At 53.6% G+C, this 27,814-nt stretch overlaps 1 protein-coding gene across 1 annotated transcript; it reads left to right on the forward strand.

Annotated features, from left to right (window-relative positions):
* The first annotated feature begins 521 nt into the window (after window positions 1–521).
* Window positions 522–27,770, forward strand: FBXO41 (F-box protein 41). The gene is made up of 13 exons (XM_060026373.1): window positions 522–653; window positions 14,210–15,246; window positions 16,772–16,997; window positions 17,503–17,576; window positions 17,844–18,202; window positions 18,983–19,224; window positions 19,457–19,572; window positions 19,693–19,845; window positions 20,011–20,106; window positions 21,517–21,635; window positions 21,795–21,953; window positions 23,417–23,532; window positions 23,664–27,770. Exons 2-13 carry the CDS (start codon window positions 14,348–14,350, stop codon window positions 23,724–23,726), a joined length of 2,622 nt encoding a protein of 873 aa, XP_059882356.1. The 5' UTR covers window positions 522–653; window positions 14,210–14,347; the 3' UTR covers window positions 23,727–27,770.
* The last annotated feature ends 44 nt before the right edge of the window (window positions 27,771–27,814 follow it).

The raw sequence follows: 27,814 nt of genomic DNA on the forward strand, positions 1-27,814 counted from the left end.
CCCACAGAATCGCCCACCCCAGGACGTGCTCCGAGTGGAAGCAGGCCCAAGCCAGAGTGGTAGAGTTAGGGCGGAGAGGTTCGGATTAAAGGTGGGCAGCAGAGGTCACAACTGGAGGTGCCCGGGGCAGGGAGAGTGCACTGGGCGGTGCCGCGATCCGGGAAGACAGGGACTCAGGAGGAGCGCGGCTGGAGAGGCCCCTGCACCCCCAGGGCGGCGCCGCGGACCCCTCCCCCACCGAAGCCACCTTCAGCGGAAAACGTGGGGTCCCGGCGCAGCCGCTTCTGGCGGTATCTGCGGCTCCCCAGCTCGCGGGAGAGCCCGCCCCGGAGGAGGGGCCGGCTCCGCCCCACCTCCTTGCCACCTCCCTCCCCCTTCCCTTCCTTTCCTCGGGCCGCGCGCCCCCTCCTCCCTCCTGTATCCTTCCCCCACCCTGTTTGTGTGCCCCTCCCGCTGCGACTGGCTGGGAGGCTTGGCCGCCCCCGCCCCGAGAGGGAGGCGGGGGCGCAAGCCGCGGCGGCTACCCGAGGCTGCGGAGGGGAAAGAGATCCGAGGCCCCGAGGCGGCCCTGCATCTGGCCCGGGCACGCGGGGGCTGCTTCTGCACCCCCAGCCGAGGGCCGCGGGGCCTGGCCTCGTCGCGGGGTGGAGTAGGTAAGGGCGAGTCGCGGGCGTGCTGCGGGACCGCTCCTGGAGAGAAGGCAGGGAGGACCCCAGCCGCTGCCGCCTTCTCTTGCTTCTCTCCCACAGCCCTCTGGAGGCCGGAGAGGCTCCCGGACCGGGGCGGGGGAGGGGATTTGGGCAGGCCAGGGCAGAGGCAAGGAGGCGGTTAATTTAAGGACTTAAAATCAGAACGATTTGGGACCAGGCTTCCCATCCCCCCTCTCGCCAGTCGCTCCTCGAGCCAGGCTGGGGGGCGGGGCGGGCTCCAGATCCCACTGGGACTCTGGACCTTGGAGAGCCGGGGCCAGAGGGAGAGAGGAGGAAGAGCGCCCTCGAACCCCAGCCCTCTCCACCTGCTTCTGAAAAGGGGTGGGGGAGGGGCTTGGTGTTGCGGCCTGGCTGGGCACCTGTGCGGGTGTCTGAGGGTGGGAGGGTTTGGGTGCCCCTGTGCACGTGTGGTAAGTCTGGATGGTCTGGAGGTGTGCATGTGTGTGCACGCATGTTTATGTCTCCTCATATCCCAGTGCCTCCGCCGGTGACTGTGCCCACAGTGGTCTGGATGTGTGCTCCCCACTGCATTGCTTTGCATGTGAGTGTGTGCCACGGTGCCTGTGTGCACTTGCCACAGTCTGCCTGTGAGCAGGAGTGGGGCCTGCTCTCTCCTTAGGTTGAGTCTGCAGTGAAGGACCCAGATGGTTTTCAGGGTGTGGATCCAGGTGCTGGAGCCATGTGTGTGTGACCTTGGGGGGTGTGTGCATGCTTGCAGGAGCCTCAGAATGAGGGGGAGCTTAGAACAGAAAAGGCAGTTGTCAGAGCTGCCAAGAAGCAGCGGACTGGACGCAGTGACCCCTGTGGGTCTTCACCAGGCTATAGTGACTACTCTGGGAACTACAGATGTTGGGCCACAGCCCCAGGTGTGGAGAGCCAGAGCCTCTGCCTTCTTGGGGGATTCAGGGGGCATTCCTTTATTCCCCAACCACAGGGACACCTCCAGCTGGCTCCCCATCCTTAAAATACCTCCTCCACCTGCTGGCAGATGTCTCCTGGAAGCACTGAGCTTAGAGTTTCATTTCTTTGGCCTGTAATGCCATCTACTAATATCCAAATCTTCCTCCCCCATTTCTGTAATTTCCACCTTCTCTGCTTTCCTGCGTGTGGATTTTATATGGAAAGAGGGAGAAAGAGCTGCTGGGCCCAGAAGGCCAGGTGGGAGGGAGAGAAGATGCCAGGGGCATGGTAGAGAGTTGGGGGCAAGGGGAATGACCATCGAAAATCAAACTCTGTGAAATTCTCAATTTTGCCTGATCTGAATTTAACAGAGAAAGAGACCTAGAGAGGGAGTTTGGTGATATCCACATACTTGTTTCTAGATTTAGGGAATATTTGTTTTTGGAATATTTGTAGTGGGAAAGTGGGTCATGGTTGTAGAAAGGTAATTGCCAACCTGCCTTTGAATTCCCTGGGCTTTCCTACCTCTCTGGTAGCCCACCACACCCTTTATTCATTCATTCAACAAATACTTATTGAGTGCTACTATGGGCCAACCTATGAATATTATAGTATTGGTATGACATTCCACTCCCAACCAGAAGGAACATAGTACTGAAACTAAGAGCATGGTTTTTGAAGTCAGTCAAATGGTACTGACTGACTGGGTTCAAATCCCAGCTTGTCACCGTTTCAGTTATTCACTGGTGTATAACAAACCTCTCCGGCATACAGGGGCTTAAAACTACACTGATTTATTACTTATTATGGTATGTGGGTTGGCTGTGACTGTGGGCTCACTTGGCCCTTCTCAGGTGCATACAGTTGAGAGAGACTGGCTGGAAAGGAACATCAAGATGGCCTTTCATCCTCCATCTTGGCCTTAGGCCTTAGGGCCTTTCCACACACGGCATCTAAATCACTCAGTAGTCTAGCTCAAGTTTTCTCCATGGCAGCTGGATTCCAAGAGGAAGTATTCAAAGAGGATAAGGTCTGTGGAACTGCTTATCAAACCTCTGCCTGCATCAGGCTTTAATGTCCCATTGCCCAAAGTCACACGGCGAAGCTCTGAGTCAGTGTGGGAGAGGACCGCATAAGGGCAAGAATACTGGGAGGGATGGCTCATTGGGTGCCACCAAAGCGACAGTTTGTTAAGTCACTTACTGGCCTTGGACCAGTGATTTGGCCACTCTGAGCCTCAATTTCCTCATCCTAAAATGGAGGTGATACTACGTACTTGGCAGCACTGTCGTGAGAACTAAGTGAAAACGATGTTGTCTCACCAGAATAACTAGTAGGTCAATGTTCCCTGCTTTGATTATTAGACTGCAAGCACCTTGAGAGCATTACTGTCTTAGTCATCTTTGTGTCCTCAGTGCCTGGCATGGGCCTTTGTGTTCAACATCTTTTTGTTGGGTGGATAAAATAGAATGAAGCAGACAAGTCCTAAGCCTTGGAGCTCTGCTAGAGCGACAGTGTTGAGAAGACACAGCAAGTTCTGACCTCCCAGTGGGTGACTTGCAGAGTTGCAGAAGCAAATGTTATTCAAGGTGATTCTCGGATTGATTTAATTGTAACCAAATTCACCCAGTTCCATGACAATGAGTGGTGGAAATCACCTTGGTTACATAAATCAATCAATTCATCCTCCATTATTCATTGTGATTCCTCTAAGAATATACTGAGGTCTACTGTGTGTGTGGAAGGTGTGAGGATGAGTCAGTTGCATTGCCCCTGCCCTCCAATATATGTGAAGGGTAGGATCTGATGTGCAAACAGGTCCATGACCATCCAGTATGTGATACTTGTTACCATGTGTGAAGAGCTATGATGAGGAGTGATTCATGTTGTGATGTGACTTGAGCTGGAGGAGCGGGTAGAAGGCCGCATGGAAAGGGTAGCATCTGAGCTGGGCCTGCAGAATTCACCGATTAGAGGAGGTAGTCCCAGGAAGAGGGACCAGCATGGGCCAAGACTCAAGGATATGACATCACATGGCACTTCTCAGTGAAGCTAAGCCCCATAGGGCTCACTAAGGATGCACGTGGGAAGCATAAGCTAGGGCTGACAAGGCTGAGTGGTGGTCAGATTCCAGTCAGCCTTGAGGGCAGGCAAGGCAGGGTGGCCTTTACTTCTTAGAAGATGGCCTGCCTTCAGAGATGTTTTATAAGAATTAGAGTGACATGATTGGATCTCTTTTTGAGGAAACCATGAGAATTCAAAGCTGGAGGAGTTAGACTCCAGTTAGAAACAGTATCAATGTCCAGATAGAAGAGGATAATAGGAAAAGGGCTATAGGAAAAGCAACAAATAGAGTCAAATATTTAGAAGATAGTATTGACAAAAATCAGCAACTGATGAGATCTGAGGGGGACTTTGAGAATTCAGAGATGCGTTGGGGGTTGCACGCAGGGTGCCAAGTAGACAATGAGCATGTTAGTCAAGATGGGAAACAGGAGGAAGAAGCAGGGTTCAAGGGGAGCACTGTGGTATCATGAGTTCACTATTGGTCATATTAAGCTCTCAGCCGCCTACATTAAAATATCATCCATTTCGTCTTCCCTACTTGCTGCTTCTAAGAAACACTTTTAAAAAAAGAATTGCTATAAATTACAGGTCTGAGGCATTGAGTTATCCATGCCTCAGGCTAGCGGAAGTGATGGTATAGATTAAAATTAGGTTATCTCTAAGAAGCATTTAAATGTCAGGTGTCTTTCATTTTCAACACTGTCTCTGATTCTCCCATGCAACCCCCTTCCCTTCACGGCTGAGCTTCCTGCGTCTACTCACTGTCTACTCACATCCTCACCTCACTCTCTTCTTAACCCACAGCAGCCAGGCTCATCAAAGTGGCCCTCTCTAAAGTCACTAGTGGACCTTTTCCACCTCTGCTCTGACCGAGTTGTCAACTCCTGTTGTTTACACTGTTTTCTCTACTCCTTCCCACTCCTTCCATCCATGACGTCCTCTCTTCCTGAAGGTTTCCTGCCAGAATTCCCATTTCTGCTGCTGGTTCTTAGGAACTTCTTGGTTCTTCTCCCTCCTCTGCCTCTCTGAGGGTCCACCTTTCCACCCCTGCTCTCCTCTCTCTGCACCCTCTCCGTGGTCCTGTTCATCCACTTTTGTTTTTAGGCTTAAATTGCCAAAATTGTATTTTCAGCTCCATATTGCATATTGCAAACTATGTACCAAATATCTCTATTTCCAAGGCCCACTGGAACCTCAAACTCATGGAATCTACAACCAAACTCATTCTCTCTCCCCCAAACCTGCCCTCATTCATTTTCCCTCCTTACTGAACCTCATCCCCATCTACATAGATGCTCAAAACTCCAAACCTGAGCCTGACCCTTGACTCCTCCCTTTCGTACCCACCGCAGTCATTCTGTCACCAAGCCTTCTCCCTTCTCCTTTCTTAATTGTTCCCAGATCCATCCTTCTCCCAATTTGCACTCCTGCTACCTTGGCTAACAATTTCCGTGTGTGTTCCTGTAGCCTTCCTCCTGACGTTGGCCCTCTGTAGTCCATTCTCTAAACTACATCTGATTAAGTCCTTGCCATCCCTTCATTCCACAAACATTTACTGAGCACTTAGCGGGCATTGTTGTTAAGTGCTGGAGAAATAGCAGTGATGGAGAAAGATAACGTCTCTACCCTCATGGAGTTTACATTTTCCTTCCCTGTGAGAGGTATACTCTTTCTCAGTTCCTTGCCTTTGTACGTGCTCTTTCTGCTGCTCAGGATTGTTTCTTCCCCTCCCCAACCTTATAATTGCCCTTCCTCACCTGACAACTCTATTTTGCTCTTCAAGAGTCAGCCTGCAGTGGAGGCTAACACAACATTGTAAAGCAACCATACTCCAATAAAAATTAATAATAAAGAAAGAGTTGGCCTAGATGCTACTACATCTGGGGGTTCCCCAACCCCCCCCCCCCCAGTTCCTCAAGCTAAGTGTAGAATTCTGTGCCAGTCTCTTGAATAACATTTATCTCATGACTACACCATCCAATCCCTTAGTCTGTCCCAGATCACAGGCTGCTTGAAGGCAAGGATTGGATCTTGTAGGTCTGTGTGTCCTCAACATCCCTAGCACAGCACCTGGTATAGTTCATGGCACAGAGAGGTACTCAGTAAATGTACGTTGAATGAATTCATGTTGGAATAGTGTTTAGGAGAGAATTCTAGGTTTGAAATACAGATTTAAAAGGGTATTAGTTAAGACTTTTGATTGCAAATGACAGAAATCCAACCCAACCCAGATTATTTTAAGCAAAAAAGGATATGTACCAATTCATATAACTGGAAAAAAGAGGGATGAGTGGATCTTGGGCATAACTGTACACAGGTTCTCAAAGGTGGGTGAAGGACTTCCCTGGTGGTGCAGTGGTTAAGAGTCCACCTGCCAATGCAGGGGACATGGGTTCAAGCTCTGGTCCGGGAAGATCCCACATGCCACGGAGCAGCTAAGCCCGTGCGCCACAACTACTGAGCCTGTGCTCTAGAGCCTGAGGGCCACAATTACTGAGCCCGCGTGCCACAACTACTGAAAACCTGCATGCCTAAAGCCCGTGCTCCGCAACAAGAGAAGCCACCTCAGTGAGAAGCCCACGCATTACAACAAAGAGTAGCCCCTGCTCACTGCAACTAGAGAAAGCCCATGTGCCGCAACGAAGACCCAACGTAGCCAAATAAATAAATAAGAAAAATATTAAAAAAAAAAAAAAGTGGGTGAAGACTCTCTAACTCTTGACTAGGCTTCACTCTGAGTGTTGCCACATTTTCTCCCCACCAGTCATGGGTTTTCTCCATGTCATGGGTGGAGGTTGCAAAAGGCCTTAGACAGCTTCATCATCCCTAGCATGTGATCCCAGAGAGTCAAGAGGACTCCTCAGTCTTTCATATAAATTCTCAGTGAAGGATTCAGTTGGTTCAGCCTGAGGAATCATTATGGCCAAGAAGATGGGGGTACAGTGATTGGTCAGGTCTGGGTCCACCCTACTAGGATTGGCAGCCCTGTCAGAACCACATGGAGTGGGGAGGGGCAGCTCACCAAAGAGGAGATGAGATGTTGCTATTACCAGAAGGTAAAGAAGACTTGCTGAGCAGATAAAAATAATAATGTTCACTGCAGGAACTCTTAGTGACTACGTGGTAGTGGAGGCCATGAAAATGCAAGACTATCTGTGTTTCTGGCAGAGTCAACATGTGAAAATGTGACAGTAGACAGGAGCCAGAGAAGGCACACATCTGGACATGGTTGGTCTTATTTGAGAGGAGATGAAACCCACACACTGGAAAGCCTTAAAAAAAAAAAAAAAAAAAGCTAATGCTTCTGATCGAGTTTTCTACCCAAAGAAAACAACCTTGGGCTGGACTTAAAAAAAAGTAGACTTGGACTTCGCTGGTGGCTCAGTGGTTAAGAATCCCCCTGCCAATGCAGGGGACACAGGTTCGAGCCCTGGTCTGGGAAGATCCTACATGCTGCGGAGCAGCTAAGCCCGTGTGCGACAACTACTGAGCCCGCCTGCCACAACAACTGAAGCCTGTGTGCCTAGAGCCCGTGCTCCACAACAAGAGAAGCCACCACAATGAGAAGCCCGCACACCCCAACGAAGAATGGCTCCCACTCGCTGCGACTAGAGAAAGCCCGTGCATAGCGACAAAGACCCAACACAGCCAAAAACAAATAAATTAATAAATTAAAAAAATGAGGTATTAATAGTATTGACTGGGGACTGGAGTCCCTGGAATCCCCCTAGATTTAAAAAAAAAAAAAAGTAGACTTGAGATAGACATCTGAGATGGGGGAAGGAGATAACAGGTCCTGAGGATGGCAGGGAGGCAGGGCCAGGCTGAGAAAGGAGGCAGGTCTTCGGTCTGCAGAGGTTGCTGATTTGGGGAGACTAGAAAAGGAAAATCTCTGACTGTTCTGTCAAGGTGATCACAGTACAGGATTGTGATGGAATTTGAATAGACAACACTTCTGTTTTGCCCTTTCCTTCTCTCCCTTCCTCCCTCCATCACCTTCTTGCTTGCGTTCAGGCAAAGCTTCATGCTCATGCTGAGAAGGTGGGTAGATCTAGGCAGAAATATTCCTAAGAATGATTCATAGTCATTCCTCAGCTCCAGCAGATGGAGGGAAACTGTGGGGTGGGCTGGCCTCAGGTGAAGAGCCACCTGGATCCCAGAAGCCCCTTCCTTCCTCTAGCTCGCACATCCACACTTAGGCCTATACCCCCAGGCCTCCCCCTTCCCCTGCTCTTCTAGAAGCCTGGCTAGCAAGGTGCTAGCAAGGTGTAGGCAAGATTCCCCCACAGGAAGGACCAGTGTTTAGCTGAGATGGACAGGCATACACAGGCGCTCAGAAACCCGGCTGAACGTGCATGAAGAATAACCCTGTTCCTGAACAGTTGTGTGTGTGTGAACCAAGTTCTCCTTATAATATATACCTGATCACTTTGCCAACTTCCTCAGTTTTATCTATAGCCATTAGTCTATTCAGGTTTTTTATTTCTTCTTGAGTCAATTTTGATAATTTATATTTTCCTAGAAAAGCATTCAGTTCATCCAGATTTTCAAAAATTTGGGCCAGGAGTTGTAACTGGTAGCATTTCAGTAATTAAAAAAAAATCTCTGTGTCAGTGGTTATATCCATCTTTTCATTATAGTGTTATGTATTTGTTTTCTTTCTTTTTCTCTTTGAATAGATTTGCCAGAGGGCTATTTATTTTGTTGGTCTTTTCAGAGAACCATCTTTTGGATTTACCCCTCAAGGCTACTGTTTGAGGGGGTTTTTTTCCTCTCTTTTTTTTTAAATTTTTATTGGAGTATAGTTGCTTTACAATATTGTGTTTCTACCGTACAGCAAAGTAAATCGACTATATGTATACATGTATCCCCTCTTTTTTTGGATTTCCTTCCCATTTAGGTCACCACAGAGCATTGAGTAGAGTTCCCTGAGCTATACAGTAGGTTCTCATTAGTTATCTATTTTATACATAGTATCAATAGTGTATATATGTCAATTCCAATCTCCCAATTCATCCCACCCTCCCTTTCCCCCTTGGTATCCATACGTTTGTTGTGTATGTCTTGTCTCTATTTCTGCTTTGTAAATAAGATCGTCTATACCAATTTTTTCAGATTCTTGAGTGTTAATATACCTAAAAGATGGTGATGTTAGAACAGTGACTAATATTTAGTTTTTTAAAAGAAATTTAAGTCCCTATCTCATACATACTAATGTACTTTTAGATGAAATGATACAATAACTTGGATTTGCTCAAAATTATCCAGTGACGGAGGAGGTGTGAGCCGGAGAACAGTGTACAGATGAAAAAAACTGGCCACGAGTTGATAATTTCTGAAGCTAGATGATGGGTACATAGGAGTTCATCATCATTTTCTCTCTATTTTGGAATATGTGTGAAAATCTCCATAACAAAAAGTTGGGTTTTTTAAAATCCTTGTTTCACCATGCATACCAAAAATTCTAGATGGATGAAAACTCCAGTGTATAAAGGAAACCACACAGCCTGAAATATTTGCATGCTACCAGTCATTGTCAGTTATAATATTATGGTTATTTGTTTAAAGCCCTTAATTTAAAAAATGTTCTGGACTTTTTAAAAAAGGAGATCACAAAGTACTAAAAGTTTATATAATCCTTGGATAGGGATGGACTTCCTAAGCATGACAACAAAATGAGAAATCCTAAAGATTTTACTGAAGGAAACTTTAAAGCTTTAGTATATCAATAAAGACTGTAAACAAAAGTAAAAGCTAATCAACACACTCGAGAAAAATATTTGTAGTATATAAATGACAAAATATCAATATTATAAAAAGTCTTCAAAAATCAACAAGAGGGCTTCCCTGGTGGCGCAGTGGTTGAGAGTCCGCCTGCCGATGCAGGGGACACGGGTTCTTGCCCCGGTCCGGGAAGATCCCACATGCCGCGGAGCAGCTGGGCCCGTGAGCCATGGCCGCTGAGCCTGCGCATCCGGAGCCTGTGCTCCGCAACAGGAGAGACCACAACAGTGAGAGGCCCGCGTACCACCAAAAAAAAAAAAAAAAAAAAAAATCAACAAGAAAAGATGAATGTTCAGTATAAAAATGAGCAAAGTAGTACATAGTCAAGGCACCAAAAAGATATAAATGACCGATAAATTGTGAAAAAATGTCCAGCCATTAGTAATCAAAAAATGCAAGTGACACAGCCAGGCCATTTTTCAAATGGGCAAGAGTACATCAAGGCCAAAGCATGAAGCTGTGGAGTTTGGCTGCAGCCGACAGATGATCGGCATCATGGAAGGATCGTAAGCAGGAGCTATGTCTAGTCAGAGGCATCTGGTGCCTGATATAGGGCGGTAGAGAGCTGTGAGACCAAAGGCTGGACTAGCAGAGAACAGCTGTGTTGAGAGAATTCAAAGGAGAAATCAGCTGGTCTTGATGGCTAGCAGACAGCCAAATCAAGGTGGCCAGGGCTGTGGGGTGCCTGGGAGGACAGTGGCACTGTTGAGGGAAACAGGGATGCTGGGGAGTGGGTCAGGGAAGTCCAAGGTTTGTTTTTTGGTGCTGTGGGTCTTTGTGGTAGTTTAGAGCCTCATTACTGGCTACCAATTCAAATGATTTAATCTACAAAAAAATTTGCTGCCTCACACAATTGACAAGTCCTGGGTTAAAGTGTTGGGCACATCTGGATCTGGGTGCTCAAGGGATGTCATGAGGAGTCTTTTTCTTCTTCTCACCCAGAGAGAGGACAGAAAGGGCCACCAGCAGCTCCAGCCTCACACTCTGCCGGCTGAGCACAGGTCTAGAGTGGCTGTATTGGCCTGGCCTAGGAAACTCACCCAGTACGGAGGGATAACTGTGACTGATGAACAGGCCAAGGTCACATGAGCTCCCCTGGAGCCTGGGGGTGGGGTCAGCCCTACCCAAACAACATCGACTCAGAGTGGGGGGGAAACGGTTCTCCAAGGGAAAACTGGGGTGTCTACCTACAAAGGGGGACTGGAGTTGAACAGCAAAACCAATAAATGTCCACTACCTTCCACCTCTGTCCAAGATCTAGACAGATGCCCCTTCTCGTATAATTTTAAAACTTTCTCTGTTTCTCATAATGCAATTGTCCCTCACAAAACTTAAAACACACTTGTCCCACCTCCGGAAGGAGACGTTCCAAGTTCTCACCACTTACCATGCCCAACCCCAATTCAAGATCTTATCTGTCGTGGTACTGAGCTAGCCCCTCATGGTCTTTCAATTTATGGCCAAACTACAATGATGGAAGAAAAATTGGATAACTGAAAGAACAAAACCCTCCCAGTTGAAGAGGGGAGGTGAGGGAGAACGCTCAGGGGTCATAAGTCCATAGCCCAGTCCACATGCTTGACCAGTCGGCGTGAATGAGGTTCCCTGGCCCACCTATCGGCTGCTCTGGTTCTGCTGTCTCGGAGAGCATCCCTTATCCTTCATGCTCTGTGGCCATGTGCAAAAGGGGCTTTGAGGGGTCACCTCCCATGCAGGTTTGGGGGTGGGAAACTTTAGGGGCTGAGTAATCCCTGGCCTTTGTTTTCCAGGTTTGTGCGTTTTTCCTGGCAATACAATCCCTTTAATGATTAGAAAGCTCTCAGTCAGTTCGTATTCAGCCATCCCCAGAGCTATTAACCAAACTAGAGACCTATTGAAAGTTATAATTCTTTATTTTTATTTTTTATTTTTTTGCGGTACTCAGGCCTCTCACTGTTGTGGCCTCTCCTGTTGCGGAGCACAGGCTCTGGACGCGCAGGCTCAGCGGCCATGGCTCACGGGCCTAGTCGCTCCGCGGCATGTGGAATCTTCCTGGACCGGGGCATGAACCCGTGTCCCCTGCATCGGCAGGCGGACTCTCAACCACTGCGCCACCAGGGAAGCCCGAAAGTTATAATTCTTGAATCAAGTCCCTGGTGATGCTGTTGGGGCAGGAGGAGGAGTTGTCTCTTAGCAACAGGGCTTGATGCTCTGCCTGTCCCAGGAGCCCATGATTCTGTGGCTCTAGCTAGGCCTCTGCCGCAGGGCAATGCAAACTCCTAGTCTGTGATGAGAGGCAGAGTTTCGTTTGCCCCTTCTCCCTCAAGCTGCATCCCACTGGAAGGCTACTTGTATTGGAAGCAACGGTTGCCTCTGTTGAGCTGGGAGGGCACAGCAGGAGGGGTTCAAGAAGGCCTGAGGAGTGAAGAACCTCTCAGGCCCCAGGTTTGTCTCCCTCTGCGTTTCCAGCCTGCCTGTCTTTGCTTGAGCTGACTTTAGCTAGAAGCAGAGAACTGGCTCTTAATTATCTGACTCTCAGCCATATTGAATTACTGGCCTCAGGCAGAAAGGGCCTCTCTGGGCAAAGGAGCATTTTCTTCCTCTCTGCTTTCAGATGGGCCCCTTTTAGCCAGAGTGTGTCTCTTTCTTGTTGGACATTTTTCTACAAGTCCCCTAAAGTTTCAGCCTTGGTAGGAACATCTGAGCTCTAGAGGCCGTGGGAGAGTTTCATCAGCTGCTTTGCTGCTGTGTAGCAGGCTTCACCGACTTCTGAGCAGGGGAAGCATTACGGTCCCTCTTCAGCTAATTCCTTCTAAAATTTTTTCCCCAAAAATTTGACTTCTGATTCTAATTTCTGAGTTTGCAATTTTTTCTGGTGCAGATAACACAGACCCAACTCCAACTGGCTAAAGCAAAAGGAATTGATTGGCTCACACAATTGAACAGACCAGGATCTCAAACAGTGTGAGGAATCTCTCTCCATCTCACTTCTACCTGTCTGTGTTGGCTTCATTCCCAGGCTTCATTCCCAAAGGAGGCAAAGATGGCCCTCACAGCTCTGGCCCTCCCCATCAGCTTTGAAACCTGAGCCCAAAGAGGATGCTTTCCCCAGTAATGCCAGAGAAGTCCCGGAGAAATGACTCATTGACTCAAGTTGGGTGATCTGTGCCCATCTCAGGACTCTGATTGGCCAGGCCTATATCACATTCTTACCCCTGGAGCAAGGGTGAACCATCAACCCCCACCCAGACCACATGGACTGAGAAAGTGGGGAAGGAAGGATGGTTCCCCAAGGTCAAAGCAGGGTGCTGTTGCCAGGGGGATGACTGGGTGCTGGGCTGGCAAAGGGAACAGGCATCCACCCATACATCCATGTGGAAAGCCAGAAGGCAAACGGAACTCAAGAGTAGGTCAGGATGGAGAGGTAGGGCTGAGAGTCAAGGCTTAAAGATGTGAGTAAACCAGACTGTGGGAGTGAACCAGAGAGAGGCAAAGGGGGCTTGAAGGCAGACCTCCCATCAGGAGATAGGAAGATTAGGAAGACAGCAAGAAGAAAAGGTCAGAGAACCCAAACGGGGCAGCTTCATGGCAGCCTATGAACATGGAGTGGTCAGTAGTATTATCCAAGGGACGAAGTAGGTGAAGACCCTTGATGACAACTACATTGTCTGATTAGCAGGTGGTCTGTGACTTGAAGAGCACAGTGATAGCGGAGGTGGTTGAAGCCTGGTAGCAGGCAGTTAGGAAGAGGAGGGCAGTGAAGAATAGGGTAGGGATCCCACAAGGCAGGGGAAGGGTGACCGGAAGCCAGAGATGAGGGGGGATGGGCAGCAGGCATTCAGGGTGACCAGGAGTGGGATGCCAGGAAGGGTGGTGACTTGTGCCAGAAGGAACCTGGAGAAGACAAGTATCATGGCCCTTGAGGCAAAGGGCAGAGCAGGGATGGGAGGGAGTGGGACAGAAGCAGGAACGGGAACAGTGACATACATAGGTATCATCAGGTGAGGTGACATCTTGGTCACTGCAACATGGTACCAGTAGTCCAGCTGGCCTAATGAGTGTGGTTTGCAAGACACGAAATAAGCATGTTTTTTGAGATGTAATAAGCTAGTACATATAGTACACTAATCGTAAGTGTACATATGTGTAAACTGTATAACCTTACATATACACCTGTATAACCACCACTCATATCAAGATAGAGAGCATTTTCAGCATTACATAAAGTTCCCTCCTGCCCCTGCCCAGTCTGTATAGGCCCCAGGGGTAAACTCTCTTCTGACTTCTGTCATCATCAATTTAGTCTGTTCTTGAACTCCATATGTGTGGAATCCAGCAGTATGCAACCTAGTCTGGCTTCTTTCATGCAGCATAATATTAAATGGATTCACCCATGTTGTTGCATGTACCAGTAGTTCCTTTTCTTATTGCTGGGTAACATCCCATTATGAATATAACACAATTTATCCATTCTACTGGTGATGGGCACTTCGGTTATGTCCAGGTTGTAACTATTATAAATAAAACTAATGCTTTTTTTTTCTTTCTTTCTTAGAGAATTCTCATTCTTTCTCACTCTCATACATGCACAGCCCTCACAGGTACTGGAGCAGGCCAGTCCCTTCTGGGAGGTCTGGCCATTGGTCTCCCCTCGCCTCTCTCTTCTGGGCACGTGTTTTCTGGGGAAGTCAATTTTGTCATGGGTGGAGGATACGGGTTGGAGGTGGGGAGGGATACCAACCTCCTAAGGCTTGCTCCCTCTCTTCTAGCCTCCTTGCCCCTGGCCGCCAGCGCCCTGAGTCTGCCTGACCCCTCAGGGGGGCTCGCCCGCAGCCCCCCATGAGCGCGCCCGGCTGACCCTCAGGGCGGCCGCGGTGGAGCCCGGGAGTCGCGGGTACGGCGGGACCATGGCCTCGCTGGACCTGCCCTACCGCTGCCCCCGCTGCGGGGAGCACAAGCGCTTCCGGAGCCTGTCGTCGCTGCGCGCGCACCTGGAGTACAGCCACACGTACGAGACGCTCTACATCCTCTCCAAGACCAACAGCATTTGCGACGGCGCCGCGGCGGCCGCGGCTGCCGCCGCCGCCGCCGCCTCCGGCTTCCCTCTGGCGCCTGAGCCTGCCGCCCTGCTGGCCGTGCCAGGCGCCCGGCGCGAGGTCTTCGAGAGCACGTCCTTCCAGGGCAAGGAGCAGGCGGCCGGGCCGTCCCCCGCGACGCCACACCTGCTGCACCACCATCACCACCACGCACCCCTCGCCCACTTCCCTGGCGACCTGGTGCCCGCCAGCCTGCCCTGCGAGGAGCTGGCTGAGCCGGGCCTCGTGCCCGCTGCCGCCGCCGCGCGCTACGCGCTCCGCGAGATCGAGATCCCTCTAGGGGAGCTATTCGCCCGCAAGTCCGTGGCCTCCTCGGCGTGCTCGACGCCGCCGCCCGGGCCTGGCCCCGGGCCCGCCTCTGCCTCGCCCGCGTCTCCCTCGCCTGCCGATGTGGCTTACGAAGAGGGCCTGGCTCGCCTTAAGATCCGCGCGCTGGAGAAGCTGGAGGTGGACCGACGGCTGGAGCGGCTGAGCGAGGAGGTGGAGCAGAAAATCGCGGGCCAGGTGGGCCGGCTTCAGGCCGAGCTGGAGCGCAAGGCGGCGGAGCTGGAGACTGCGCGGCAGGAGAGCGCGCGGCTGGGGCGCGAGAAGGAGGAGCTGGAGGAGCGCGCTTCCGAGCTCTCGCGCCAGGTGGACGTGAGTGTGGAGCTGCTGGCCTCGCTCAAGCAGGACCTGGTGCACAAGGAACAGGAGCTGAGCCGCAAGCAGCAGTGAGTGGCCCGAAGGGCCTTGTGGGTGGGTGTGTCCGCGAATGTTCCTGAGTAGGTGACCACGCGTGTCACTGTGCCGCCGCCACCACCGTGAGTGTGGCTATGTATGTGCCCAAATTATATGGGATCTGTGGCCACTAACATGTAATGGTGGTGCGCGTGTGGCCAAGAGTGTCATGAAGGTGTGTGTTTAGGACTCTGAGTCCATGGCAGTGTGACCGCGTGTGTAAAGACGGTTTCTCTTCCTTATCTGACCTCCTACCAAGGCCAGTTCCTGATTGTGACACCAGATCGTTTTCCCTTTTGCCTACTCAAAGACATGGCTCAATTCTCCCTTCTCCCTTTGCCCCCGTCAGGTTTTCCCTATCTACTGTATCATTACTGAAAACATACAGACATACGGTCCTTTCTCCACTCTGCCTAACCCTATCTCCCCCTTAAGCTACTACCCCTTCTCTCCTCCTTACAGAAAAACTCCTTGAAAATATTGTTTCTACTCCTCATCTTCAATTTCTTTCCCCATTTTCTCTCTTGAACCCACTCTGATCAGTTGTCCACCTCCATCACTATCCTCCATGTCGTAAATGACCTTCATGTTACGGAGGCCAAGTCATCATCTTACTTGCCCCATTGGCAGCATTTGACACAGCTGATCCTCGAAACGCCTCTTTAACTTGGCTTCTAAGACACTCTCTTTGGAATTACCGTCTGTCTTTCTATTGGCTTCTTTTCAGTCTTCTTTGCTGGCTTCTCCTCATTCCTCTGGTCTTTCAGTGTAGAATTATGAAGAACACAGATGTTATTTATTTGTCCCCATTGTGATATAAGCTCCATGGGGGGCAGGAATTTTTCTCTGCTTTGTTTACTGATGGGACACCCCAACACCTAGAATGGTGCCTGGCACCTAGAAGGTGCCTGTAAATGGTGAATGGATGCATGAACAACTGTGAATGCACTCGAGAGTAAATACTCACATGACTGTTAAGTGTACTGTGTGTCCGTGCAACTCCTGGAGGTTGGTGCAACTATAAGTGTGCTTTTCTGAATCTGAGAACGTTTCTGAAAGTGTGTGTGTTTGAATGTGTTGGTAGGACTGTGCCTCAGACTGTGTGCCTGTGAATGAATGGGATACGAGTACATGTACATGAGCGTGGGGGGCTGTCTGCTGGGCTATGTGGACTGTAAGCGTGTGCCCGTGAGCGTTTCTGGAGAGGGGAGGTGACTGTGTGTGACTGAGCACGCCTGTGAGTCTTTCTGTGGGGAGCAGCGGTGTCTGGTTGTGTGTTTGGGCCTGGGTTGGTGGGGTGTGCGTGTATGACTCAGAACATGCGCTTGCATTTTTGTGTGTGCCGTGGTGTTGTGTGGGGCAGTGTTCCTGGGTGTGTTCTGTGTGTACCCACGTGACCGCGAGCGGACCCTGCGGCCAGCTGTGCCCCTGTCTCTCCCTACCGCTCAGGGTCTCCTCCGGAGGGTGGGTGGGCAGCCAGGCCAAGGCACTGGGGTAAAGAGACTGCTCCGGGCCCAGGGAGGTGGTGCAGATTGACCAGTTCCTGAAGGAGACAGCAGCGCGGGAGGCCAGCGCCAAGCTGCGGCTGCAGCAGTTCATCGAGGAGCTCCTCGAGCGGGCCGACCGCGCTGAGCGGCAGCTGCAGGTCATCAGCAGCAGCTGTGGCAGTACTCCCAGTGCCAGCCTGGGCCGCGGAGGTGGGGGAAGTGGTGCTGGGCCCAGTACCCGGGGTCCAGGCAGGACGGTGAGTGCCCACCTGCCTTTCCTCCTCCACCTGCACACCTGACCCCCTACAGCCATGCCTCACACATGGCCTGACAACCCCCCCGCCCCATGATGCTCCGTGCTTCCTTCTTTGGCTCTTCCCCATAAGCAGATTCCAGGCCTGAAGTTGGGGTCCAGGAATAGGGGAGACCCTCTGACAGCAGACGTGCCAGCCCTGAGGCTGTAGTGAGATACCATCCAGCAACCCCAGTCCTCAGGCAGGGGTTTGCCTCTGCCCATCCCTGCAAATGAGAGCCCAGGAGCCACAAGCCGGGGTCTGGGGTGCTTGGTGGGTGTGGGGAGGGGGCTGGGGAGCCTGCCTCTCTGGGCTGTCTATCTGTCTACTTGTCCATCTTTCCCAACTGTTCTCCTTCTCTCTTCTCCACCCCCCCTTCTCTCCATCTTGTACCCTGTTTCTCCTGTTCCTTCTCATCCTCTGGCCTCCTCTGCCCCCTGCCCTTCCCTCCCACTCTGGGGGCCCACAGCGAGAACACCACGCGGGCCTGGCCATGCCTAGCACGTATGCAGTGTCACGGCATGGCTCCTCTCCCAGCACAGGGTAAGCCGCGGGCCTGGCCCGCCCCACACAGCCCACCCTCCCCCTGGAAAGATCCACTGGCTCGCTGGCTGGCTGGCCCATCTGGGCCGTGGCTTCCCCTTCTCCCCCCGTCCTCCTCGGGTCACCTCTGTCTGGCTTTCCACACTCAGAGGGGACTCTTGGAAAGTAAGGTGGGTGGGTTGCCCTTGGCCAGTGGTGGGGTGGCATGGGGAGTTCAGGCAGGCCTAGGACCCCTTGCTCCTCACCACCTGGTCCACCCTACCCCAGGGCCTGCAGTCGCATCCCAGCTGCATCCCAGAGCTCAGGCTGCTATGACAGTGACAGTCTGGAGCTGCCCCGGCCAGAAGAGGGGGCCCCTGAGGACAGTGGCCCCGGGGGCTTGGGCACACGGGTCCAGGCTGCCAACGGCGGCTTGGAACGGGCCCAGCCCCCTCGCAGCTCAGGCCTGCGGCGCCAGGCCATCCAGAACTGGCAGCGCAGACCTCGCCAACACAGCACGGAGGGGGAGGAAGGTGACGTCTCGGATGTGGGCTCCCGAACCACCGAGTCAGAGGCTGAGGGCCCCTCGGATGCCCCCCGCCCTGGGCCTGCTATGGCTGGGCCGTTGAGCAGCTGCCGGCTCTCTGGTGAGTCTCAGGAGGGGGACTGAGAGGCCAGTCTTTCCATGGTGCTGGGCGCTCTCGGGACATGGGGCTGAGGCAGTAAATCTCCTGGGCTTCTGCACCGCCTTTCGCCTTGCCCCAGACTTCCCACAATGAGAATGACAAACTCGCTCCCACACAGGGCCCAGCAAGTTTGGAGCAGGAGCTGCTGGGACAGGGCGGTGATGTAGCACAGGGGCACTCAGGTTAGCTATTGCACAAGGATGCCACAGCTAAGGGGGTCCCTTCACATGACATTCACAGGAGAGGAGTTGAGTGTTCAAACTGAAGCCTGGGGACAGCAGGGCGAACCCTCTCCTGTATCCACACAAAGCCATGTGCATATGTGAGTGGGTCAGGGTCAAGAGGCTGGAGAGTTCAGGTCAGGGTGCATGGCTGTGCCTTGGTGACTGCTCTGGGCAACCTCTCGCCGGCATTCTGTTCACAGATGCAGGGTTTCTGTCCAAGCCCCTTCCTTCTCCAACCTTGACTCAGTCACCTCATCTGGGGGATGACTTTGGACTATGTGATGATATACGACCTTAAAAAGAAAGCTCCCTTGAGGAAGGGCCACCTTTTTCTAATTTGCAAAATTAAGAATGAGGGTGATGCAGAGGAGGGGGAAGCAGAGGCCCTTTGTCCCTCCTCCCAAGTTGCTGGTCCCCTGGGATGGTTCTGTCATGCCCATTCCTCCTGCAGCTCCTACCCTACCCCAGCTCCCCACCCATACCCCACACTGACCTTTGACCCCGTGATATTGTGCAGCCCGCCCTGAGGGAGGCAGTGGGCGGGGTCGGCGAGCTGAGAGGGGCAGCCCCTCACGCTCCAATGAGGTCATCAGCCCGGAGATCCTCAAGATGCGAGCCGCCCTGTTCTGCATCTTCACCTACCTGGACACGCGCACACTGCTACATGCCGCCGAGGTCTGCCGGGACTGGCGCTTCGTGGCCCGCCACCCTGCCGTCTGGACACGGGTGCTGCTTGAGAATGCCCGCGTCTGTTCCAAGGTGCCTGTCCCTGCCTGCCGCCCTGCCCTCCCAATCACCCTTGCTGTGAACCCACCTTTTTCCTGGCAGAGTCTGGCCCCGCAAGGTCTGGTCCTTGCAACCTTTTCAGCACCCCGGCTCCAACCTGACTCCCCGAAATGCTCTTGTGAGGCCTCCTATCCTGGGGCTGGTCCACCTCCAGCCAACCAAACTCAGATCCCCTCATCCCCAGGTAACCCCTCTCTCCCTGCAGTTCTTGGCAATGCTGGCTCAGTGGTGCACCCAGGCGCACTCGCTGACACTGCAGAACCTGAAGCCCCGGCAGCGGGGCAAGAAGGAGAGCAAAGAGGAGTATGCCCGGAGTACCCGGTGAGGCCACGGTGGGTGGGTGGGGGCTGCTTCTGGGCTGCAGACCCAGAGTGATGTTGGGATGCTTCCCAGAGGAGGAGCTGGCCACACACAGTGCCCTGACCTCTTGGCTATCCCCAGGGGCTGTCTGGAAGCAGGGCTAGAATCTCTGCTGAAGGCAGCTGGGGGGAATCTGCTGATCCTGCGCATCTCCCACTGTCCCAACGTCCTCACCGACCGTTCGCTCTGGCTGGCCAGCTGCTACTGCCGCGCCCTGCAGGCTGTCACCTACAGGTGGGTCCGCACTGCAAGAAGCAAGGCCTCGGGCCCCAGGGATCCCTGGACTCTGCATACCCTTCCCCCAGGGCTCTTGGGCAAAGGGACCCAAGAGCTCTGTGGCCCAAGGGAAAGGAGCAGAGGCCCTCAGAGTTGGTGGCCCCAGCTTTATCTTTTCAACAGAAGCGCCACGGACCCGGTGGGCCATGAGGTCATTTGGGCCCTGGGCGCAGGCTGCAGAGAGATTGTCTCCCTCCAGGTGGCGCCACTTCACCCCTGGTGAGCCCAGGCATGGGCGGGGAAGGGCAGGGTTGGGGCTGGGTGTGGGGCTGAGGGCTGAGCAGATCTGGGCCCATTCCATATGCAGTTTGGGGTGACAGATTCACATTCATCAGTCTGTGTCTTTAGGCGACAGGAGCAGGGCTTCAGAATCAGACATGGGATCATGTCCTGGCCGGCTAGCAGTGTGACTTTGGGCTACCCAGTCGTGCCTTAGTTTCTCAACTGTAAAATGAAGGTGGGATTAGATCTGTCGATCTTATTAGGACTATAGCTGGCTCAAATGAGATGTGTGCATAAGGGCTCCAGAGCCCACAGTGGGCTATTTCCCACACTAGCCGGCAATAGCCAGGTTTGTTTGGCACATGAAAGGCAGTTCAGGGAGGTCATCGTATAATGTACAAAAGAGCTGGTTTTCTGAGAATCCAGGGTGTGAGATCATTCATCGCTTTACTTGGAATTCCTCACACATGCCAGGCTTTTTCACTCCCTGTGCCTGCCCTTCAAGCCGCTCTCCACGTGACCCCTCCTTCCGGGTTCCCCCAGTGTCCTGTCACTAACACCCTGGTAGAATTTGTCACTGCTCCCCTGTCTCCATTCCTCTGAGAGGAATGGCCCCTGCTGTAGTCCATTTTACAATAATTTCTCTATATTTCAGTCTACACCAGACTCATGTTTCTAAGGGCAGAGGCTGTGAATGTCCATTTCTGTATCCCTGGTACTGAGCACGTGGCAGATGGTGGGCGATTGTTAAGTGATGAAGTGTTCAGGGAAGGAGCAAGTGTGGTGTGAGTGGTGGGCAGGGCCCAGCGAGCAATGAGTGTGGAAAGGAAGGTTTGGGCCAAGGTCAGAAGGCCTTGCCTAAGGGGTTTTAGATGTTTGCATTTTGTCTAGAAAGCACTGGGAAGCCACTGGGGGATTTTAGATCTTAAAAAACGGGATGACGTCAGACTAGGAATGTTCTGTGTCATCCCCCCCACTGCCCACCTCTTGGAGGCAGGGACCATGTCTCTGTGTCACCACTGTGTCCCCAGGGCCCAGCTCAATTGTTCTTGGTCATGACAGGCACTTGCGAAGCTTCTGTTGAATGACTGAGTGAAAGGATATGGGAGTGAGTGGCTGGCTGTCAGCAGCCGCTGGATGAACTGACAGGGAGACTAGTTGTAAACTCAGATGAATATGGATGGTGGTCTGAACTGTGGGTTGAAGAGTTATTCAGGAATCGGAATCTGCAGGTCTTACCAGGAGGTGAGGGGGAGGAGTCAGGGAAGATCCCAGGTTTCTGACTTGAACAGCTGGGTGGTTGGTGGGGCCTCGCCTTTGAGGGGCGGGTCCTGACAGAGGAGCAGGCTCAGGGTATCATGCAGCCAGGGGCTTCCCTGACAGCCCTCCCTCCACCCTGTTCTCCAGCCAGCAGCCCACGCGCTTCAGTAACCGCTGCCTACAGATGATCGGTCGCTGTTGGCCCCACCTCCGGGCCCTGGGGGTCGGGGGTGCTGGCTGTGGGGTGCAGGGCCTGGCATCACTCGGTGAGTCTTTCCTTGGGACTGGGGTAGGGGGTGATGGGAAGCAGGCGTGGATGCAACACTGAAAGCCCAGAGGGACTCGGGGCTGCAGCCTGGGTGGTGGCAGGAGGTGACCTGGGGTTGTTTGTCAGCAGGACCTTGCCTCTTCTTCCCTCTTCCTAGCGAGAAACTGCATGCGACTGCAGGTCCTGGAGCTGGACCACGTGTCGGAGATCACCCAAGAGGTGGCGGCTGAGGTCTGCCGGGAAGGCCTGAAGGGACTGGAGATGTTGGTGCTCACGGCCACCCCTGTCACCCCCAAGGCCCTGCTGCATTTCAACAGTGAGTGATGGGTAGCGTGGGGTGGGGTCCCAGTGTTGCCTCTTACCATGTCTTGTCAGCAAGTAGCATAACCGACTCCCTCTCGCTCCTAGTCAGCAAACACCAGCACTGGGGTCAGATTGACCAGGGTTCTAGTCCTGGCTTTGCCACCAGTGCCTTCTGAGGCCAGTGTGGCATTTAAGGCCTGCCAGCATCTGACCCAAATGGTTCAGTGATATGTATTGCCCTGTGCTCTGTCCACGTTGGAGGCATGAGCTGTTCAGCACCATCTACCATCTACCCCCACACGAGCCTCCAGCCAAGGGCAAAGGCAGAACAGGTGGGTTCTGGAACTGGCTGACCTAGGTCTCAGTTCTGGCTCTACTGATTATTAGCTGTGTGACTTTGGGCAAATTACTGTACTTCTCTTGGGTTCTGTATCCGCATCTTTTTTTTTTTTTTTTTTTGCGGTACGCGGGCCTCTCACTGTTGTGGCCTCTCTCGTTGCGGAGCACAGGCTCCGGACGCGCAGGCTCTGCGGCCATGGCTCACGGGCCCAGCCACTCCGCAGCATGTGGGATCCTCCTGGACCAGGGCACGAACCCGTGTCCCCTGCTTCGGCAGGCGGCCTCTCAACCACTGCCCCACCAGGGAAGCCCTGTATCCCCATCTTTTAAGCTGACTTCTAAACCGAATGAGTGGGAGGATTAATGAGATAATGTGTGAGCCCCCTAGAACAGTTCTCAGGGGACTCACACACACACCTCCGCTGGCCCCTGCCTCCCTCCAGCCCCTACTCCCCTCCCAGTCATTCCTCCACCTTCATTAAGGACACAGGTACCCAGCTGGGGCTGCACACGCCCAAGGGTAGACCATCATCCGGGACCATTTGGCCCCTGGCAGGACCTCACGTCCTGAGCACTGAAGGTTCCTCGACCTTCTTATCATCTCCAGGATCCTCTTCTTCCCCCAATTCAGCCTCAGGGCCCCGCCCTGGACTAACCACCAGAACTAACTGCTTGGCCTCCAAAATCATAACCTTTAGAATCCTCTCAGCCTCCTGGCCTTCTTGCTTCTCCTCCCCTGACTTCATGGCAACATCCAGTCCCTTAAGCCCTCTGCTCCCCGCTTATTTGTTCCCTGCCTCCCCCCTTCCAGTGCTCCAGCTGAGATCCGTCAGCCTAACCTCAGCCACTCCGTCCTTGTAATTCATTTCCACATGCCCAGACCATAGCACAGCGGTCTCCTCTGCCAGGGAAGTTGCTAGAGCCCCTGCACAACTGGCTGTTGTCCACTCATCCTCCCAGAGTCCACCACAGCCTCTGCTCTTTGACCTCACCCTCCACCTTCTCCCCTTGCCCAGTTGAGTCCGGGGCAGCATGGATCTGCTCCCAGTGCTTGGCACACGATTGTCTCTCAGAGGGTTCTGATTCTGTTAATTAGTAAACAGATCAGGCATGGGCCCCCATCTTACCTTTTCCCAGGCATCTGCCGGAACCTCAAGTCCATTGTGGTCCAGATTGGGATTGCCGATTATTTCAAAGAGCCCAGCAGCCCTGAGGCCCAGAAGCTGTTTGAGGACATGGTGACAAAACTCCAGGTGAGCAGCTGTCTCTGAGGCTGCCCAAGACCCCCAGTGGCATCCCTAGGTTGGGGTTGGTGACCTGGGTGTTTGAAGGGAGGGCTCCACCTGTCTGCCCTGAGGGGAACTAACGCAGGTTTGGTCCGCAGGCCCTACGGCGGAGGCCCGGCTTCTCTAAGATCCTGCACATCAAGGTGGAAGGCGGCTGCTAACCCGGGTGGGGGGCGGCAGGGCCCCTGCCAGCCCCACACCAGGGCACCCTCTTTGGACCTCCAGAGGGACCCTGATTTGTACTAGACCTTTGGAGGCCTAGTGTTATCCCTGGCTTCCGGGGAGGGGTTGTCAGTCTCCTGTCCTGCTGGGACAGTGGAGCAAGAGGCCTGACCCTGAGCACTGCCTCTCCAGGGCAGGGGCTTGGACAGCTGTCCCCCGACTCCCACCCCAACCCCAGCTGAAGCAGCTTTCTGGGCCCAGTCAGCGAAGAGCTGAGTCCCACCAGCACTTGGTGTCGTCGCCCTGAAGATCTGCAATAACCACCAGTGGCGCCTCGGCCGCTCGGGCTGCTGGGGCAGGCCTCCCCTTTGTGAGGTCCAGCCTCCTGGTCAGGAGCCTCTGTTAAGCTCCAGGCCAGAGGGTTGCTCCACAAGGCAGCTCGGACTTGGCAAGCAGGGCTCTTCTCTTCCCCCTGCCGTGTCCCAGCCTTCTGTGGGGCACCCCCTCCAGGCAGCCCGCTGGGGCTCTGGGTCCGTATTTTCCAGGGATAACCCTAGGGGTCTGGGGATGCGGCCAGCCGAAAGTGAGAGGTAGGGGGTGCAGCGAGGTAGTGGGGTGGGCGTGGAAGGGCAAGACGTTCGTCCAGAACTTCTCCCCAGGACATCGAGACCACCCCTACCAAGGTAGAGAAAACTTCGAGTTTTTATTGCTGTAGAAAAGACAAGATCCCTCCCAGCCACCACATACCCACGACACACCAGAACTAAATTCAGAGCTAAAAGGTGCATGTTTCTATAACTTCCACCAATCCCAAGTCTCTGGGAAACGGTGTCAGCAGTTCCTGTCCTCCAGGAATGTACTTCTAATCCGGGTGCTTGGGCAGGAATCTGATGGTCTTTGGGTCCCCAAGGCTGTGTGAGAGGGAATCACTAGGCTGCCCTCTGTGCTAGGGCCTGGAGGAGTCCAGAAGGAGGGTGGTTTAGTTTGCTTCCTCGTCTGGCTAGCTTGCTTAAAGATGTGGCTTTGGTAGGGAGCCAGACCCATGGGGCCAAGAATGAGGAAGAGCCCCCGCCTCACTGGACTTGCCTCCCTCCTCAATCTCCACTGGCCTCACAGGCTGAGGGCTGTGTTGGGGGTCTTCTGCCAGGGGCAGTGCTGGGACCTGAGCCAGAACCACTGACTTAAAATGCAAATGGGGGCTTTCACCGACCCTTGCACGGTTCCCAGAGGGCTAGGTCCTGGCACTATGGCTCTAAAGACTCAGGTCTCCCCAGTTCCACCTCTCAGGACTCCCACAGTGGCGCAAAGGCCGTGGGTCCTGCCAACCTTCATTTGGAAAGTTCTTTCAAACATTGATCTAGGTCCATCTTAGGGTTTCCTTCTCTCCTGTTACAGGGTGGGCTCTCAGCCCTAATCATTAGGCCACTGGTCCTGGCTGGGGCTGGGCTCCTCTAGTTTCTCAGTCCTTTCCAGAAACCCAACTTTCTGCCGCAACCTGGCACGGACATCAGCCCTGCTCTGGGTTACCCTGCAACGAGGTGTCCAGAGCTGGGACCCCACAGGATCAGAAGTGTACCCAGCTCTCCTGGCTCCCCACTCAGCTGTGTCCTGGCTGTTTTCATTGTTGATGATTTTCCTCCCGTGGCTTGTTCGGGCCCTGCCCTTTGAAGACGCCAAATACCAAGGGTGGCATGTTGGCAGCTCCTTGTCCAGTCCTGCACGAGGCCTTGTCTGTGTGGCATCCCCACCCCAGAGCAGCTAGTTCCATTGGCTCTTACCTCCTCAGCCCTGTCCCCAGGAGTCACGAAGGAGAAGCACAACTTTCCTCTGTTCTGGGGCCTGGGACGGAGGTGGAGGTCCACTCGGCCTGGTTGCCCTGGGTGTGTCTGTTCTGCTTTGCCAACTGCATCCTCCCTCCCTAGCCCCTGCCCCCTGTGACCCCAGGATGTCTCCCGGACAAAGCACAAAGGGATGCCCTGCTTGGCCTGAGCCTGTCCTACTGAGGGGCTTTTTCTGCCCTAGGTAGCCTCCATCCCTGAATACAAGGCTTTGGGCAGTTTCTCCCTGGGAAGATGCCTGCTGGAATGCCTGGCATCAGTTCTGGGAGAGGTCAGGGTGCACAGGCAGCAGGCTTGAGTGGGAGAAAGGTGGTGCTGAAAGGCCTGACGGTTGTCGTAGGTTCCTTCTGTGCAGTAGCGCCGAGCACCACCGGCACTGGGGCAGCAGAGTGAACGAGACTCCCCTCTCCTGCTGGTGGGGAGTTTGCCTCTCAACAAGTATGGCTGTTTCCAGGAAACCCACCAAGCCCCCCGCCCTGTATTTTCTAGCTGAGTGTGTGAGGGCTGTGTGGGGAGCATATTGCACAGGTCCGTGGGAACGATGGGTCACAGCCTGTACCGCTGCACACCTGGGGCTGACAGACTTGCGTGCCCTGGCCTTCATATGTGCCCTGAGAACTGGCGGGTTTGCGGGCTCCCCACCAGCTTGATGCTATCTTTGCCTCTCCTCAGGGGGATGAGCCCTGCTGCTGAGTGGAGAGCTTTTGTTCACTTGGTCACTTCTCTGGCAAGCACACAGCTAGGGCTGAGGGTGGGGAACAGGGATGGGGAGGGCCTGGCCACCCCCTAGGAGCACCTTATCCCTCACTCACCCACAGGAGAGCCCTCTTCCACATCTCACACCTTGATGAGATGCAAAAGAGGAGTATCTGTGAGAGCAAACCAACACAGGCCCTGCTCCAGGGGTCCCAGCATGTGTAGAGGCCCCATGGGTGATGGCCACTTGGTGTCCTTACCACCTCTCCTTGCCAGCCCAGCGCCTGGGAGGCTTGGGGTATTTGGCTTGAGTGTATCGTGCTTTATTCAGGCTGCCTCCCCACAGCACTGGCAGAGAACAAAGGAGATGCTGTATCTGCATCCCTGAGGGAGAGAAAGTGGGCTACCCAGAACCATGGCTTTTCACTGGCCAGGAGACCACCTAAGGACCAAGGCAGCTCATGGTTTCCTAGTCCCATGAGAGTGGAGTTTGAGCCAGTCCCTCAGCAATTGCTGGGGGGGGGGGGGGGAAAAAAGTGCCACCTCCTTCCCAAGGCCTGCTGCTCCAAGGTTTGACTCTGTCCTTTGCCTTTGGGTCCCGCCTGTCCCCCTGGTCCTGGTCTCTAGTCCTCTGGGCTGCCGGTGGGGAGCTGCCCATGCCCCAGTCCCTCTTGGGCGCTAAGTTGAAGATCTTTCCAGAGGGACTATTGGTGCCAAAGACCCAGTTCCTGGTGGACTTGGGGTGAAAACAGGAGAGATGGTGACTGGGTGCAGGGCCCAAGTGCCCAGAGGAGTTAACTCATACCAATGGGATCTGTCCCAGCCCATCAGCCCCTGATGAGTGCAACTTCCCTCCCCCAGGGGCCTGGCACTTCTCTTTTTACCCCTGGTGGCTGTGCTTTCTCACCCAGCCTTGTCCCAGGCCCCATTTCTGTATATATTGCTGTGTATTGTGTGTGTATTTATTCCCGGACAAGTGTGTGCATCTACAGCCTTGCCTGAGGATAAGGTTTAGGATTGGGTGAAGATCAGAATACCAGGGCCAACTGAGGCAACCAGCTCCTAGTCTGACCCCAACCCCTTGGGACCCTGGCCAGTCCCAAGACTGCCCCGACAATCAGGCAGGCTTCCCCGCCACAAGTCCGAGCCTTGTCTGCCACTGCTGGCAGGGCCCCAGGCCTCAGCTTTGCCCTGGCAGGGGTCTTGCATGCAGGGGCAGACTCGCCTCATGGCTAGTGCCAGTAGGCCTGGCTCTAGTGAGCCCTGCTGGCGGGGACCTCCACAACTGGCCCCAGGCTCTGCCTTCCCTGCACAGCCAGGCTGCAGTGGGCCTGAGCTGGGAGAATGGAGCTTCCCTCACCCCGAGCACATCAGGCAGAGGGGTGGAGAGCGTTTTTTGGTTTTGTTTCCGAAGTGGCGCCAGTACCTCCAGCCCCTAGGGGGCCTTCCCTGGCCCCACTTTTCTGCCCCACCCACCCAGGCATCACCATCCCAGCACTTTGCCCCACATCATCCGTAGATGCCCTTTGCTGAATGTACCCGAGCGTATGTAT

Source organism: Delphinus delphis, chromosome 12 (assembly GCF_949987515.2).
Source record: "Delphinus delphis chromosome 12, mDelDel1.2, whole genome shotgun sequence".
Taxonomy (NCBI): Eukaryota; Metazoa; Chordata; class Mammalia; order Artiodactyla; family Delphinidae; genus Delphinus; species Delphinus delphis.

Excerpts from the sequence above, each read along its gene's own strand:
- FBXO41 (XM_060026373.1), top strand. The coding sequence starts at position 14,348 with ATGGCCTCGCTGGACCTGCCCTACCGCTGCCCCCGCTGCGGGGAGCAC. Across the intron at positions 19,846-20,010 it reads CTGCAGGCTGTCACCTACAG|AAGCGCCACGGACCCGGTGG; the intron begins GTGGGTCCGCAC and ends TCTTTTCAACAG. Across the intron at positions 20,107-21,516 it reads GTGGCGCCACTTCACCCCTG|CCAGCAGCCCACGCGCTTCA; the intron begins GTGAGCCCAGGC and ends CCTGTTCTCCAG.